Source organism: Pelodiscus sinensis, chromosome 11, assembly GCF_049634645.1.
Source record: "Pelodiscus sinensis isolate JC-2024 chromosome 11, ASM4963464v1, whole genome shotgun sequence".
NCBI classification, from domain to species: Eukaryota; Metazoa; Chordata; order Testudines; family Trionychidae; genus Pelodiscus; species Pelodiscus sinensis.
The window spans coordinates 35,995,715-36,012,006 of NC_134721.1; the positions used below are offsets into that span (position 1 = coordinate 35,995,715).

At 52.2% G+C, this 16,292-nt stretch overlaps 1 protein-coding gene across 1 annotated transcript; it reads left to right on the forward strand.

Moving 5' to 3' along the window:
- The first annotated feature begins 9,201 nt into the window (after positions 1 to 9,201).
- Positions 9,202 to 14,541, forward strand: KCNK7 (potassium two pore domain channel subfamily K member 7). The gene is made up of 3 exons (XM_075939247.1): positions 9,202 to 9,672; positions 13,035 to 13,430; positions 14,224 to 14,541. The coding sequence occupies exons 1-3, from the start codon at positions 9,348 to 9,350 to the stop codon at positions 14,481 to 14,483; spliced, it is 981 nt and encodes a 326-aa protein (XP_075795362.1). The 5' UTR covers positions 9,202 to 9,347; the 3' UTR covers positions 14,484 to 14,541.
- Positions 14,542 to 16,292: the final 1,751 nt, after the last annotated feature.

Sequence of the window (16,292 nt, forward strand, 5' to 3'; positions counted from 1 at the left end):
ATTACCCTCCTAGTTCAAACTAGGAGGGTAGTGTAGACATACCCTAACTGGTGCCAAGTAGAATAGGACCCTTATTTACCGGTCTTGCTTATCACATTCTTCTTAGTATACCCAAGAATATTAGCCCTTTTCACCACAATATCACATTGTTGGCTCATGTTCAAGTTGTGATTCACTATGACCCCCAGAAGCTGTTCAACAGTACTGCCACCTAGCTGGATATTCACCATACTCTTGTGCATGATTTCTCCTTCCTCAGGGCAATCTTTTACATTTGTCTTTATTGAATTTCATCTTGTTGATTTCAGACCAGTTCCTCAATTGATCAAGCCCATTTTGAATTCCAATTCTATTCTCCAAAGTGCTCCCAGCCCCTCCCAGCTTGGTGTCATCCACATTATTTTACAACCATACTCTCTCCTCTCCATGCGCAAGTCAGTAATGAAAATATTGACTAGTACCACACCCAGAACTGACCCCATGTGGGACCCCACTAGATTCATCTTCCCAGTTTGAAAGAGAACCATGGATAACTACTCTTCGAGGACAGTCTTCCAACCAGTTGTGCAGCCATTTTATAGCAATATCATTCAGATCACATTTCCCTAATCTGCTTATGTGGGATTGTGGCAAAAGCCCTTTAAAATGAAGATCTATCACATCTACCACTTTCCCACTATCCACTTGGCCAGTGATCCTTTCAAAGAAGGTTACTAGGTTGATTTGGCATGATATGTTCTTGACAAACCTATACTGGCTATTCCTTAGAACCCCATTATCCTCTAGGTATCTACAAACCAATTGCTTAATCATTTATTCTGGTATCTATCCAGATTTTGAAGTTTGACTGTCTGGTCTACAATTCCCTGGGTCCTCTTTGTTCCCATTGTAGAGCAGGCGGCCAACAAATTTGCCAGGCCCCTGGTCAGGAGGGGAGGCAGCTCTATGCTCTCTGAAAGGAAGGGTCCTCAGGTGGAAGGGGTGGGGCTGCAGCAGCCAGCTCTCAGAGCCGCACAGCTCTCCTATAGTAGCCAGAAGCCTTGAACCCTTTTGATTCGCTGGGCCCTTGGGCATCTGCCCTCTTTGTCTCCCCTTCCCTCTGTCGGCCGGCCTGTTGTAGAGACAGCTGCTCTCTGCCTTCCTTTTACATTCTGGGACCTCACCCAACCTCCATGAGCTCTCAAAGATAGCGAATAGTGATTCCAAGATTGCTCTACCTAGTTCCTTAAGTATGTGAGCCTGAATTCCATAGGTCCTGCCAACTGAAATACATCTACTTAGCTAAATAGTCTTTAACCTGCTCTTTCCTTATTTCGGCTTGTGTTCCTTTTCCCTTTTTGTTAACATTAACTGTACTGAGTATCTGGTCACCATTAACCTTTTTAGTGAAGACTGAAGCAAAACAAGGAGTAAAGGACTTTATTGATGTCATCTGTTATTAGCTCCCCTTCTCCACTAAATAGTGGACCTACATTCTCCATCTTTTGATTGCTCTCAAAGTATTATAGAACCTCTTTCATTGCTTTGGGGGTTTTCTCTTTTAAAATCACAACAGAGTTGTGGGTAGGCATTTGAATTTCATTCAATATGCACAGTTGCTCAATTCCCCACACACGCACCTGTCCTCAAACTGCTGTGATTTCTTCCAACTGCTGGGAGGCAGCACTCATATCTGCTTCCACCTCCCCACTGAGGCAGGCTCATGGAGGTTTACAGACTGGTCCCATCCCAGAGAGGAATGGGGAGGTGACAGGCCAGTCCTACCTCAGAGAGTAGTGAGGTTGTGGGCTAGAGGGATGTCTCATCTCATGAGGCTGGCAATCTGGCCTAGGGCAAGATTGGGCAGGGGGGTGAGAGCCCTGCCCGACTGGGAGAAACAGGGATGTGTAAGGAGTCATTTCCTGGCTGGGGGACTGAGGTGTGAGGAGGCCCTGTCCTTGTGGAGGGACTGGGGGTGAGACCAGGTTCTGCTGCTTGGAGCATGAGCAGTTGCGTTGGGGGGGCGGGTGTTCTATCCTGTCCCTCCACCCTGATCCCTGTGCCAGGACAGGGCTTTCTCACACCCTGATCCCCAATGGACCCTCTCATCCCCTTGCTTGTGCTCCAAGTGGTAGATCCCAATCACTATTTCTCACTAACTGGTATTGCAGAGTTTCCCCCCTTCTGCTGGGGATCACCTCATTGCCTTTCCCTGTCACCTGGCCAGACAGGAAACAACAGTGACCCTTTGGGCCAGAGCTGAGGATGGAGCACCCTGAGTCCTCATCCCTGCCCTCACTCCCTCACAAGCAGCCACATTAGCCTAATACCATGATTTTTCCAACAGCCCCATGTCTGCCTCCCTGCTTCTGGGAACGCTGCTGTTCTGGGCTGTGAATGTCAGAGTTACACAGGGCCCTAAATGAGTCCCTTGCTACATATTGTGCCTTGGCCTTGTGGATTTGTCCCTGCCTGTGGCTGCTGTTCTTTGTACTAATTCTCAGCACCTTGTCCACATTCCCATGGTCGGGTTCCCTTTGGATTTTCAGATCAAAAGAGCTCCCGATGAAGTCGCATTGGCCTCTCACTAGTCTTCCTGGCTTTCCAGTGCATCAGTCTAGTTTGCTCTTGTGCTTTTAACATTGTGTCTCTCCTGAGCTCCCGTTCCGCTATCTTCCCAGGGCACCTGTTCTGAGTTTGGGGAAGTCAGCTCTTTTCAACCCTGTTGTCCTGCTGCTCTGACTCCTTCCTTTCATTAGAGTAACCAAGAAACAGTATAATTTCAGGGTCACTTTTACCCAGATTCGCCAGTAATCCCTCCTACTGGTCTCTATTCCCTCTTTAGGGCTGGGTTACTCCCTCCACCTTCTGAAACAGTTCATTGTCCCCCAACGTGTTCCAAGAATGTATTAGCCATTTTGTATTTTGCTGTGTTTCATTTACAACAGCTATCCAGGTAGCAGAAGTCTCCCATTCCTGCTAGGTCTCATGTCATGGATATTGCTGGTGTTTGTTCTAGAAATGCATCATTGAACTTCTTATTCTCCTGAGTTAGTGGTCTATAGCAGACCCTGACTATGAGGGAGCAGAGTTTTTCAGAGCACAGAAGCTGATCTCTGAAGAGCTCTGACTTTGTAGAATGGTTGGTCAGGTGTTTGATGTAATGTCTAGAATCAGGAGTAAGGCACTGGGTGGGAGCCCAGACTCCTGGGTTTCATTACTACATCTGTTTATTTTAGACTGTGTGATCTTTATGGGTGGGACTGTTTCCCATTGTGTATCTGTGCAGCACCCAGCATGACAGGGCCCTGACATTGATTGGGGCCTGTGCAGTGTCTGGCATGACAGTGGCCATGATCTTAGCTGAGATCTGTGCAATACCTACCCTGATCTTGATTGGAGTATGAAGAGACTCCTCTGAGGCCTGTCCCACATTGTGTGCTGCCCATGCTAGGTTATGGAGGGACACCCAGGAATTGGGAAGCAGGGTTTATTTCACTTCATTGCATTTATGATGTGTCACTATGTCAGGAGCAACCGGCATGGGCAGCACTGGGGAATGCTTTAATGCCAGGCTAGTTGTGGAGACATGCAAATGGGGACATGAATGCTTGCCTACAGAAACGTGCCATTATTGGGTTTATCTGATAAGAACTACAACAGCATTGCAAAATGCATACCCATAGACCCACTAGATCAGTGTTTCTTAAACTGTGTTCCACGGCACACCTGTGTGTCATGAGGCAGTGGGAGGCGTGCCGCAGAGAACAACAGAGTTCAAAATGGCCTCCCTTAAAGGGGCAGGGACTTTTTTTTTTTTGCTCAATAACTTTCTCCCGACCCTTTTTTTTTGCTCAACAAGAAATCCTTGGTGTTCCTCATAAAATATAATTATTGTTTGGTGTTCCTCGGTCTTAAAAAGTTTAAGAAACACTGCACTAGATGCTTCCCAATTGACACAAGCCACCTCTCCATGCAGCATAGACTGCCCTAACCAGACAAACTCCTCCCATGCAGACACACCCACTGCCTCGCCCACACAATAACTTACCCCAGACCCCTTCCTAATTCAGTTAATAGACATGCCCTCTCCCAGGCATAGACAAATCAGCCTTCTGAAGCAGTACCCAGTCATACCACCAGTGTAGTCCTGTTCCTGTGCCAAGCTGTGTGTGGCAGCATGCCTGGGACCCAGGTAGTGCTGGCATGGGCCTCTCTCTGCCCATGGCTGGTTAGGGCTCCACACAGAACAGAGCAGGTGCTGCAAATCAAAAATCCTCCCTGCAGTGCTGGATCTTCAAGGCAAACGTCTCCAGTTTTTCAGAAGAGAAAAGCCACAAGTAGTCTGTCTGCTCCAGGTGCACCTTGTCCATGACTCTGTCCAGTGCACATCTGATACCAGCACCACTGTGCTCAAGATTTGAAGAGGGTGGGGCCCTGGGCTGGCCTGCCCTGAGCCGTTTTCTTCTTTGAAAACAGTTCTCTGTTGTTCTCAGACTTCCTAATAAAATGTGCCACACAAAAGGATTGAGGGGCACTGGCAGAGGTGGAGAGAGCCCAGGGCTGGGATAGCAAGGGGCTGTGGGTCAGGATTGAGGGGAATTGGCAGAGCTCAGGGGGAGCCCAGCATTTGGTTTTCTGGGAACTGCAGATCAGAACTGAGGGGCACTAGCAGAGCAGCTAAGGGGGAGCCCAGAGTCAGACTACTGGGGGCTGATCCAATTTCTCTTGCTCTGGGAAAGGCTGGAGGAGACAAGCATCCCTGGCGAGCAGAGCTGGGAGCCAGTGGTTAGCCCCAAAACCTCCTCCTTTGGCAAGCAGAGGGGGGTTGGGGCTGGGGGGCAGTTGCCATGGAGATGCTGACTCTGGCTCAGTCCTGGCCCAGCCCGGTGCAGCAGGAGGTGTCTGCGCAGGTCACTGCGACGCCGGAACTGCCTGGCACAGTGGGTGCAGCCGAAGTCAGCCCGGTAGGAGCCAGGCCCGGCACTCAGCTCAGGGCTCTGGTTCTCCTTGGCTGGCCCCTGCCCACGGGACTTGTGCCAGCGCCAGTGAGAGGCCAAGTTGGCTGGGCAGCCAAAGGCCTTGAGGCACTGAGGGCAGCGGTACTCCACACGGGCCAGGCCTAAGCAGCCATGCCGGGCCAGCGAGGGTGGGTCGCCATAAGCCTGGTGGCACAGCTGGCACACAATAGCCCCCCATCCTGAGGAGGAGGGGGAGGCTGCTGGTAGCAGGAGCTTCTGGGGTAGAGGGCATGATGCTGGAAGCCCATTTGCTCCTGGGGGGTTCCCCTGGTTGGGGGGCAGTGGTGGGAGGCAGCCTGGAGGCCAGGGATTGGCACCAAAGGGCTCAGCTGAGGGGGCTCGGATCCGGTAGGAGGCTGGGCCTGCCTTGTGTGTTCTTTTCACTAGGAAACCGCGGGGCATTTTGAGCACTGGGGGCTCTCTTGACCTGTCTGGGTCTTGGTGCCAAGTCTGGAGGCTCCCTCAGCCTGTAAGAACTTCACTGTTGTCAGCCCTGGAGGCTCTTGCAGCCAACCTAGCCTTGGCTCTGGGAACTCTCTGGGTTTGTCTACACCTCCGTGCCAGTTCTGGTGACTCCCTCAGCCTGCCTGCACCTCAATGCCAGTTTTGATGGCTTCCTCAGCCAGTCTGTACCTTGATGCCAGTTCTGGTGACTCCCTCGGTCTGTCTACACCTCTGTGCCGGTTCTGGTGACTCCCTCGGCCTGTCTGCACCTCTGTGCCGGTTCTGGTGACTCCCTCGGTCTGTCTGCACCTCTGTGCCGGTTCTGGTGACTCCCTTGGCCTGTCTGTACCTTGATGCAAGTTTTGGTGACTCCCTCAGCCCGTCTGCACCTTGGTGCTGATTCTGGTGACTCTCTCGTCCTGCCTGCACCTCGGTACTGGTTCTGGCAGCTCCCAAAGCCCGTCTGCACCTTGGTGCTGGTTCTGAGAGCTGTTTGCACCTCCGTGCCAGTTCTGGTGACTCCTCAGCCTGTCTGGACCTTGTTGCCAGTTCTGGCGGTTCCCTTGGACTTTAGCACCATTCCCACTCCCTTCAGCCTATGTAGCCCATATGTCCCAGACCTGTATATAAAGTCCTCACCCCTATTGTGCAGCCCCACAGCTCCAGATGGTCGGGCTGGGGAAGCCAATGGCCAGGGGGTTGGCAGCAGGGTAGGAGGTCCCCAAGGAGTGAGGGGCAGTGGCAGATGGCAGGTGCTCCCCACACATGCTCCTTGCACGCGCCAGGCACAAAGGACCCCCTATTATAGGCACAGTACGTGCTGTGGGGTTCCAATTAGTCATCCCCTCCCCCCAGTCAGAGAAATGACACTGGAGCTAGGCTGTGCGGTAGGAGGTGTAGGGAGTTATTAACTCTTTACTGCACTCCCGAGATGCACATGGAGAAGGAGGGAGCTCTGATTCAGTTTCTAAAGAGGATCAGGGATAGAGTGCACAGAGCAGGATTGCCTCTTAAGGTTTATTTCTCCTGTACATGCTGTGGGTGCATTATCAGTCCCTAGTCTTCCCCCAATCCCACCATGGTATAGGCTTGTCCCCTACAATCATCCATGTGTTGTCATTTATTCATCCACATAGTCAGTCGCATTGTTTGTCATCATGTTTGACTTTAATAATTTGCTTTTAAATGTACACTGTATGAGCTTTTTGTTATACCTGTGAATTGCTTATGGTTTCTTAACACTACATTTGTCTTTACTGACTTTATTATGGTATCCTCCTGTATTTTTTTCTTCTTCATATGCATTTCCTTTTTATTGGGTTAAATTCATGGGAAGGTTTTTTGTTTTGTTTTTAATAGTTTCTATTGCTTTCCCTGTTGTAATTAATTTTATTATTTATTTATTTATTTATTTAATGTATTTTAATATATATCTTGATTTTATTCTTATATAAAATTTTATTAGTTACCTCTATCATTGCATTAACTATTTTGTTATTTTTATTAATTATATTATGCATTATGTATTATTAAATCTTATCATTTAGTATTATGTGGTTATGTTGTTTTTATAATTGATCAGTTAAATGTTGTTAATAGTACTTTTAATAGGCATACTTATTGTATTATTTTATAGCAACAATTATAATTAATACATTATTTTATTCTTGATTTATCATTAATGTTATTGTATTTTGTTTTAAATAATGTTGATGCTAACACAATGTAATTATTATTATAATTAACAATACAACTTATTTTATGTTTAATGATCACAAAATAGTGTCAATTTATTTTATTATTTTACAACTAGTAATTGAGACTATAATTGTTTATTTTATTTTGTTAGTAATGTTTTATTTCTTATTTTGTTATATTTATTCTGTTTATATTTATCGGTATGTTTTATTATGTACGATTTGTCATGGGTTAATAATTTAATCATATTATTAGCATCTTGATTGTTTGATTATTCACTAGTGATGATGTGTGGTTGTTATTTTATTTATTTTATTACAATATTCTTTCAGTTCCTTTTCCTTATCATGTCATCACTGAATTCTCCAGTGCAGCATTCCAAGGAGAGATCATTTCCTCATTCTCAGGTTATTACTAGTTCTCAATTATCCTATTAATCCTGACTTGGTGTTTCTGCACTGCCTTGTGAGAAATCGTTTCATGAAGTAAGCTCCCCTCCCATGCATCTTTTGCCTACGGGACTCATTGCCATTAGATTCCCATTTAGCCATATATTATTACCAAAAAGAGTGGGGAGGGGGAGGGAGATAGACACCCTATCTAGAGTTATACAAGGTAAAAAATAATCAGTGGTTCCATCTTGCCCTGTACTGTGGCTAGTTTAATACCTCTTCAGCTATAGGATAATTTACCCCCAAGAAAAGGCTCCTTCAGTCCTGAGATTTGGCTGAGATGTAAGTTACAGCAATACTGTACTGCACCTCACTTTTGCACAATTTGGGTTGGGGTTTAAGCTGCAGCAACACTGAGCTGTGCCTCAGTTTCCTGGTGTCTGGCAGAACTTTTACCTGGGGCTAAGCCATCCCAAAGCTTCCACGACAGCAGGCTAAATTGGCCCATTGGTCTGATCCATCCTGGCACGGTGCAAAGCACAAGTGAAATGCTACCAGCTCAGCCACACTCTTTCTGTCTGATAGCATCCTATCCTGTCTTCCTAGAGCAAAAGTGGCCCCTGGCTACTCTAGGACACAGGATAGGATCGCTATATCCATTTATTGTCCCTAGAGGTGTGTTGGTCTTCCCTGTTGTACAGATGCTTCCCTGTGCCAACTGGGTATGCAGCATGCCTGGGCCTTCATGCCACAGAAGGGGATTGGGCCTGGGGGAGGGGGAGGCAACACTGCCCCACCAGCCCACCTACTTTGCCAAGGATTATTGCAAAAGATCCCAGCTGCCTTGTGCCTCTCCCCTTTGTATGTGTAGGAGCAGGAGGGTCACTGTTGGTCTCAGTTCTATACACACACAGACACACCCCTTCCAATCCCTGGGGGTGGAGGGCAGCTTCATGCCCCACTGACCCCTCTCCCCAATGCCAATCACTTTCAATAGCCAGACACATGCCTACCCTGACCTCCTCTGAGCCCCGTGGAGCTGCTGGGAGCAGAATAACCCAATACTCCTCTCCCGCTTTGGAGCACTCCAGGGTTAACCCTTTCTATGCTGGAGTCTCTGTAATTTGCTGGGTATTTTATGCATAACCTTGCCCTTAAGAGGGGAAGGATTTTTGGGTTGGTGGCCTACAGCACCACACCTGGATTCAAATCCCATCTCTGCTGCAGATTCCATGGGTGGATCCCTGCACCTCAGTTTCCCCCATATGTAAAAAGGGGAAAGCAGTTCAGGGCAGGGGCTGCCTCCCTGTGGGTCTGGCTCTGTGCAGTGCATGGCAGAGATTGTGGCCCCATTGCTGCACAGACCCACAGGGGAAAAAAGCCTCTGCCTGAATGAAAAGACACAGGATGGAAAGAGAAACTGAGGCACTGAATGGGGAAGAGACTTGACCAATGTCAGCAGTAGAGAACCCAGGCATCCTGGCTCCCAGCCTCCCCCCAGCTACTAGACACCAGTCTTCCTCTATCCCCCGGGTAGAACCAGGCTCCTGGCTTCCAGCCTAGCTTCCTCCCCGAGGCTGCTTCCCCGGGGGCGATTCTTGCCAGAGCCCATTTGGGAGGTTCCTCTCCAGCCTGAGGGCCCGCCCCGAGAGCCGGGCTGGATGCGGAGCAGGGAGGCCGGCGCTGCAAGGGTTAACGCCCCCGCCCAGCGCAGCATACGCCGGAACCGGCCGCACCTGCGCGGCCCGGGTCCTGGCCGGTGCCAGCTGGGCAGGTGTGGCCCGGCCAGGAAGCAGCCGCCGCTCCTGGCCCTATGGAGCTGCCCGCGGTGCCCCAGCCCTGGCGCTACTGGCTGCTGCTGGGCGCCTACGGGCTCTTCCTGCTGCTGGGCGCCGCCGTCTTCGTGGGCGTCGAGGGGCCGCAGGAGGCCGCGCTGCGGGAGGCGCTACGGGGCGCCCGGGACGGCTTCGTGCGCCAGCACCGGGGCTGCCTGGAGGAGGCCGGCCTGGAGCAGCTGCTGGAGCTGGCGCTGGAGGCCGAGAGCTACGGGGTCTCCGCGCTGGGCAACGTGTCCGAGGACGAGAACTGGGACTTCAGCTCCGCGCTCTTCTTCGCCGCCAGCGTCCTCACCACCACGGGTAAGGCCGGGCGGGCGGGAGGGGGGCAGAGCTCGGGGGAGGGGGGCGATCTGTGCATGTCCGCATTTGGGGGGACTGAGCATAGCAGCTTCGTCAGTGTTACTGAGCATGCTCAGTAAAAGCCAAGCAGCAAATTCGGGAGGGGGGAGCCCTCCCCCCTACACACACATCACCTCTTCTAGGGCTAGTAAGACACTGAAACTCTAGGGCTATGTCTACACTGCAGGCTTTTTTGTTTTTGCACAAGAACAGCTGTTGCACAAAAACTAGCTGGGTGTCTACACTGCATGCACGTTTTTGCACAAGTAAATTTACAGTACAGCGTCGGAAAACAGGGCTTCTTCCAGAAGAGTTATTCCTCTCCCCCACAAGGAATAAGCCCTCTTGAGCAAGAGCTCTTCCACAAGAAGGCAGTGTAGACAGGCAACATGATTTTCTTGTGCAAGAAACCCCTATGGCTAAAATGGCCATCAGAGCTTTCTTGCTCAAGAGCGTGTCCACACTGCCATGGATTCTCTTGCACAAAAGCACATGGCAGTGTGGACACGCTCTTATGGAAGACTTTTTGCACAAGAACTCTTGCACAAAACAGTTCTTGTGCAAGAAGCCTGCAGTGTCTAGACATAGCCTAGGCAGTGGTCCCCAACCTTTTGGGGTTGCTGGGTGTCCAGGGGCAGGGGCCACCCATGCACTGCGTGCCCAGAGGCAGGGCTGCCCATGCGCCACACACCCGGGGGCAGGGCTGCCCATGCACCACATGCCCGGGCTGGCACCGCGCATGCGCTGCGTGCCCGGGGCAGGGCTGGCCCTGATCACTCAGAGGGCGTACATAAATGCCCTGGTGGGCACCATGGCACCCGCAGGCACCGCATTGGGGACCACTGGCCTAGGGTTTTTGGCAGATAACCTAGCAACTAGCTGACAGGATAGAAGCGCTGTATCTAATTCCTATGTACAAGAAAGAAAATGTAAATACAAACCAGACTCACTCAGCATTCTGACATCTTGTAGCAGGTCACTGAAGAGACACTGGTCAGCCTTAAAATGTGACTATATATTCTTATTTTCTTACTAACGAGAGAGAGCATGGGCATCCGGTAGCTTAGGTGTGGGAAGGTTTTGCCTTCCTGAACACTCTGTAGGCAAGTGGTCCCCAATGTTGCGTGGCTGCCGGGCGCCTGGGGGCGGGGCCACCCACGAGCCGTGCACACGGGGGCGGCACTGCGCATGTGCCGCGTGCCCGGGGCAGGGGCCGGCAACGCACCCCGGGCCGGCACCGCGTATGGGCCGCGTGCCCGGGGCCGCCCACAAGCCATGCGCCCCAGGCCAGCACCGCACATGTGCCCTGGGGCCGGGGCTGGGGCCGCCCACGCGCCCCGGGCCGGCCCTGCGCATGTGCCGTGCGCCCAGGGGAGGGGCTGCCCATGCGTCCCGCGCCTGGAGCCGGCACCATGCATGTGCCGTGTGCCGGGGGCAGGGCCAGCCCAGATGTTTCAGCGGGTGCCCAGAAATCCCCCGGCGGGCGCCATGGCGCCCGCAGGCACCGCGTAGGGGACCACGGCTGTAGGCCTTCTGGGGGTGGAGCATTGCTGCCCCCAGCACCTTTCTTCCCCCTGATGCGGAGCCAGGGAGGCTGAGGCATGCAGGTATTCACCCCATTCCTTCCCTGAGATGGGAGAGGGGGTCACATGCTTGCATGTCCCGCCTCGTCTCCTCCCCATGGTGGGGGGCAGGACCTCAGCTCAGGTGGCAGATACATTTGGGCTGTATATAAGATCAGAACAGCCATACTGGGTCAGACCAATGGCCCATCTAGCCACATATCCTGTCTTCTGACAGTGGCCAATGCCAGGGGCTTCAGAAGGCATGAACAGAAGAGACAATCATCAAATAATCCATCCCTCATTGCCCATTCCCAGCTTCTGGCACCATCTCTGTCCATTCTGGCTAGTAGCCATTGACGGACCTATTTTCCTTTCACTTATTTTGCTCTTATTGGAACCCTGTTATAGTTTGGGCTTTTCCACCATCTCCTGGCAAAGAGTTTCACAGGTTGACTGTGAAGAAATAATTCGTTTTAAATCTGCTGCTTATGCATTTAATTGGGTGAACTTCTTGTGTTATGTCAGTGAAGGAGTAAATAACATTTCCTTATTCTATTTTCCCACACCATTCATGATTTTCTAGACTTCTAACATATCCCCCCCTTTAGTCATTTCTTTTCCAAGCTGAAAAGTCTCAATCTTGTTAAATTCTCATCATATGAAAGCTGTTCCTTACTCCATATCACTTCTGTTGGCTTTTCTCTACCTTTTCCAAATCCAATATATATTTTTAGATGGGGCGACCAAATCTGCATACAGTATTCAAGGTGTGGACATATCATGACATTATATAGAGGCAATATGATTTTTTTATCTTATCTATTCCTTCCTAATGATTCCAAATATTCTGTTAGTTTTCAGACTGCCACTGCACACTGAGCAGACGTGTTCAGGGAACGATACACAATGATTCTCTTCCTTGAATTGTAACAGCTATTTTAGAACCCATCATTTTTGCATGTATAGTTGGGATTATATTTTTCCAGGTGCATTACATGGCGTTTATCGACACTGAATTCCATCTGCCCTTGTGTTGCCCAATCACCCAGTTATGTGGGATTCCTTTTTAACTCTTTGCAGTCAGCCTTGGACTTAACTATTTTGAGTAATTTTGTAGTATCTGCAAATTTTGCCATCTCACTATTTACCCCCTTTTCAATAACATTTATAAATTTAACAGTACTGGTCTAAATGCAAATCCCAGCAGCAGAACACTCTTTGCTACTCTTCCCTCCCCTGCAACTTTTACATACCTGGCAATGTTTTCATGATGATTCAAGGATCCTTCAATTACTTGACTGGCCAGTCCTTTGTTGTTCTTGATCACCTGGCTCCCTCTTGTTTTAACAAACTCCCTGCCCTAAAGGCAAAGCTGCAAACAGCTCAAACTCTGTTGCATTTAAAACTGCCTCTGGAGTCAGGGCATGCAGCTTTAAGCAGATGGTAAGTATGAAATCCAGTGGTTCAGACTTCAGGGAACTACTGCCCCCAGCCCCCTTAAATGGCATTCGGGGGGGGGGCAGCTGGGGGGATAGCCGCGGGCTGGAAGGGCGGGGGGGAAGAGCCCTGGGCTGGAAGAGCTGAGGGGGAAGAGCAGGGATGGGGCACCAGTGGGGGGAGGTGGGCTGCACAGATCATGAGTGACTGTGGTGAAGCTCGGGAGGAGCATGTGGGGCAGAGCTGGGACAGCAAGGAGCTGCAGGTTGGGCATAAGAGGCACCATTCCTGTCCCTCACCCCACTGACTCTCTCCTCCCAGGCTATGGCCATACGGTGCCCCTGTCGGATGGGGGGAAGGTATTCTGCATCCTCTATACCCTGCTGGGGCTCCCAGCCTCCCTGCTCCTGGCCACCTGTCTCCTGCAGCGACTCATGGAGCTGTTAAGCCACCGGCCTGTGCGGTATCTCCACACCCACTGGGGCATCTCACCAGGCCATGCTGCACTGGGCCACGCAACTGCCATGGGACTGTGTGTGCTGGGGCTTTTTATCCTGCTCCCAGCCCTCTGCTTCTGGGCCCTGGAGAACGGCTGGACCTTCCTGGAGTCCGTTTACTTCTGCTTCATCTCGCTTAGCACCATTGGGCTTGGGGACTACGTGCCAGGTCACAGCAGCCACCCCTCGCTGCGCCATCTCTACAAAATCAGCATCACCTGTGAGCCATTCTCCGGGCAGCCACTAAGGAGCGCTGTGCTGCAGGGAGCAGGGCGGGGGTCAGTGGGGAGGGGGCTGTGCTGCAGGGAGCAGGGCGGGGGTCAGTGGGGAGGGGGCTGTGCTGCAGGGAGCAGGGTGGGGGTCAGTGGGGGGGGGCTGTGCCGCAGGGAGCAGGACAGGAGTCTGCAAGGGGGGGCTGTGCTGCAGGGAGCAGGGCGGGGGTCAGTGGGGGGGGCTGTGCTGCAGGGAGCAGGGTGGGGGTCAGCGGGGCGGGAGGGCTGTGCCGCAGGGAGCAGGGTGGGGGTCAGCGGGGCGGGAGGGCTGTGCTGCAGGGAGCAGGGTGGGGGTCAGTGGGGGGGGGCTGTGCCGCAGGGAGCAGGACAGGAGTCTGCAAGGGGGGGCTGTGCTGCAGGGAGCAGGGTGGGGGTCAGTGGGGGGGGCTGTGCCGCAGGGAGCAGGACAGGAGTCTGCAAGGGGGGGCTGTGCTGCAGGGAGCAGGGTGGGGGCCAGTGGGGGGGGCTGTGCTGCAGGGAGCAGGGTGGGGGTCAGCGGGGCGGGAGGGCTGTGCCGCAGGGAGCAGGGCGGGGGCCAGTGGGGGGGGCTGTGCTGCAGGGAGCAGGGTGGGGGTCAGCGGGGCGGGAGGGCTGTGCCGCAGGGAGCAGGGCGGGGGGATCAGCGGGATGGGCGGGCTGTGCCGCAGGCAGCAGGGCAGTGGTCAGTGGGGGGGGCTGCACCACAGGGAAAGGGGAGAAATCCCATCTGAGCCCCCTGGTCCTCCTCTTTTTCCCCCCCAGGTTACCTTCTCGTGGGGCTCTTGGCCATGTTGCTGGCCCTGGAGACCATCTATGAGCTGCGTGAGACCCACAACCTTATCCGATTCTTTGCTCCTCCCCGGGTCCCTGCCTGCCCCTCCAGTGAGGATGACGACCGGCTTGAGATCCTGAGCTGTGACCAGCTGGGCCTGGCTACTGTTTGTGGTGCCCCCCCCTCTGGGAGCCAACCAGACAAGGAGGCTGATGAGACAGTAACATCCCCTGACAGCCCAACTGGGTAACCCCCTTGGACAATGTGTTGTCTCCCTCCCATGCATCAATAAATGAAGCTGTACAGAATAGTCACTGACAGTGGACATGGGGGTGCCAGGTTGGTAACTTTACCATTGGTCTGTTCTGGGGGGCAGATATGGGCTGGAAAGGCTCATTGGGGGGGAATATTGGGGTGGCTCGCCCTGTGGTTTGGATCTGGGGCAGCAGAGAGAGGAGACACTGGGGTGGAAGGGCCCAGAGGTGTGACGCCAGAGTTGCAAAGGGAGAGGGAGATACTGACTGAATGGGGATGGGAATACACTAGGGATGTTAAATATCGGTTAATTGAATTCTCTATTAACCTCATGAATTCTTATTGGTTACTCAATTATTCTATAGTCTCTGGGCAGCCCCTGTCTGGGGGGCTGGGGGACTGAGCTCCTGGACCCAGCATGAGCTGGAACTGAGCTGGGTTGCCTGCCTTCCTGGTTCCTAATACACTTTAAACACAGAGCCACAGTGGGGGTAGGTCCAGGACCCAGGGCAAGCTGGGACTGAGCTGAGCTGCTGGCCTGCCTGCTAAAAAATTTACTGGCAGGGGCAGAGATGTGTGTAGTCTATAGCAATGTTTCTCAACCTTTTTTTAAAGGGATAACCCAGGACCTACAATTTTCAGATACACACTTTTTTTTTTAAACCATTGCAACACATTTGTTTAAACAACATAATCATAGCTGGGCAGGTGATGACATTTTGGGGTTTGAAAAGTACAAACATAATAAAACTCTGTAAAACCTAAAACAAATTCAGTTTTCTCCAAATTTCAGTTGTGTTGATGTACCTCCCAGACTTCTCTCAAGTACCCCTAAGGGTACTCATACCACTGGTTGAGAAACACTGGTCTATAGCATTAACCTGGAAGCTTTTGCTTATCGGTTAATCGACTACACTATTGTATCCCTAGAATACACCCAGTATCCTCAGAATAAACAAGCACCTTCTTGCATCCTATTTCCTCTCCCTCCCCCCAGGAATTATGTGTTGCCCCTGCTCTGGGTAGGGAGGGCATGAGGGGGACATGCTCCCCAAATGCCATGAGCAGGAGGGGCAAGGGACTGGCCAGCAGCTGGCAGGTAAACTAGTGGGGGGGGGAGCTGGTGCGCACAGCAGGGATCCACACACCTGCAGTGATGGGGAAAGCGAGCCAGCGCAGCCCCAGTTCTCTCTGCTCTCGAGGCATGTCGGCGGGGGGGGACTGTCCCACACTCATGGGCGGGAAGCGGAGCAAGCTGGGCCACGTTGCTTTGCTTTCCCTGCTGCTGGGGAGTGCAGCAGGGTGGTCCCTCAGGCAGCATCAGTTGAGGGAAGCAGCAGGCTAGGGGCAGAGCACGGGCAAGTGAGGAGGCTGGGGAGAGGTGGCGCTGGGGCAAAGGGGGGTTGTCCCAGCCCTTCCCCAAAGTGAGGGATCACATAGCAAGTGGCCCCTGTCCAGGAGCTGCTAAGAACTGTCATCCAGGAGGGGGTAAGTCCTGGGCCCTGTGACTGACCTTGAGCCAAGCCAATGCCAGCCTCAGAGTCCAGGAGAGCAGCACAGGCCACAGGGCATCTGGGTCCTATGGTTGTTCCTAGCTTTGGGCCCACCTGCCCACACCAATGTGAGAAACTCCTCCCTTCCCAGAGGGGTACAGCTCTGGGAGGGGGGTCCTAGTGGGCTAGAGCAGGCAGAGCTGGGAGCCAGAACTCCTGGGTTCTAGCACTGACACTGGGAGGAGTGTAAGGTCTATAGAGCAAGGGGGTGGTGGGAGCCAGGACTCCCGGGTTCTATTCCAGGATCTGAA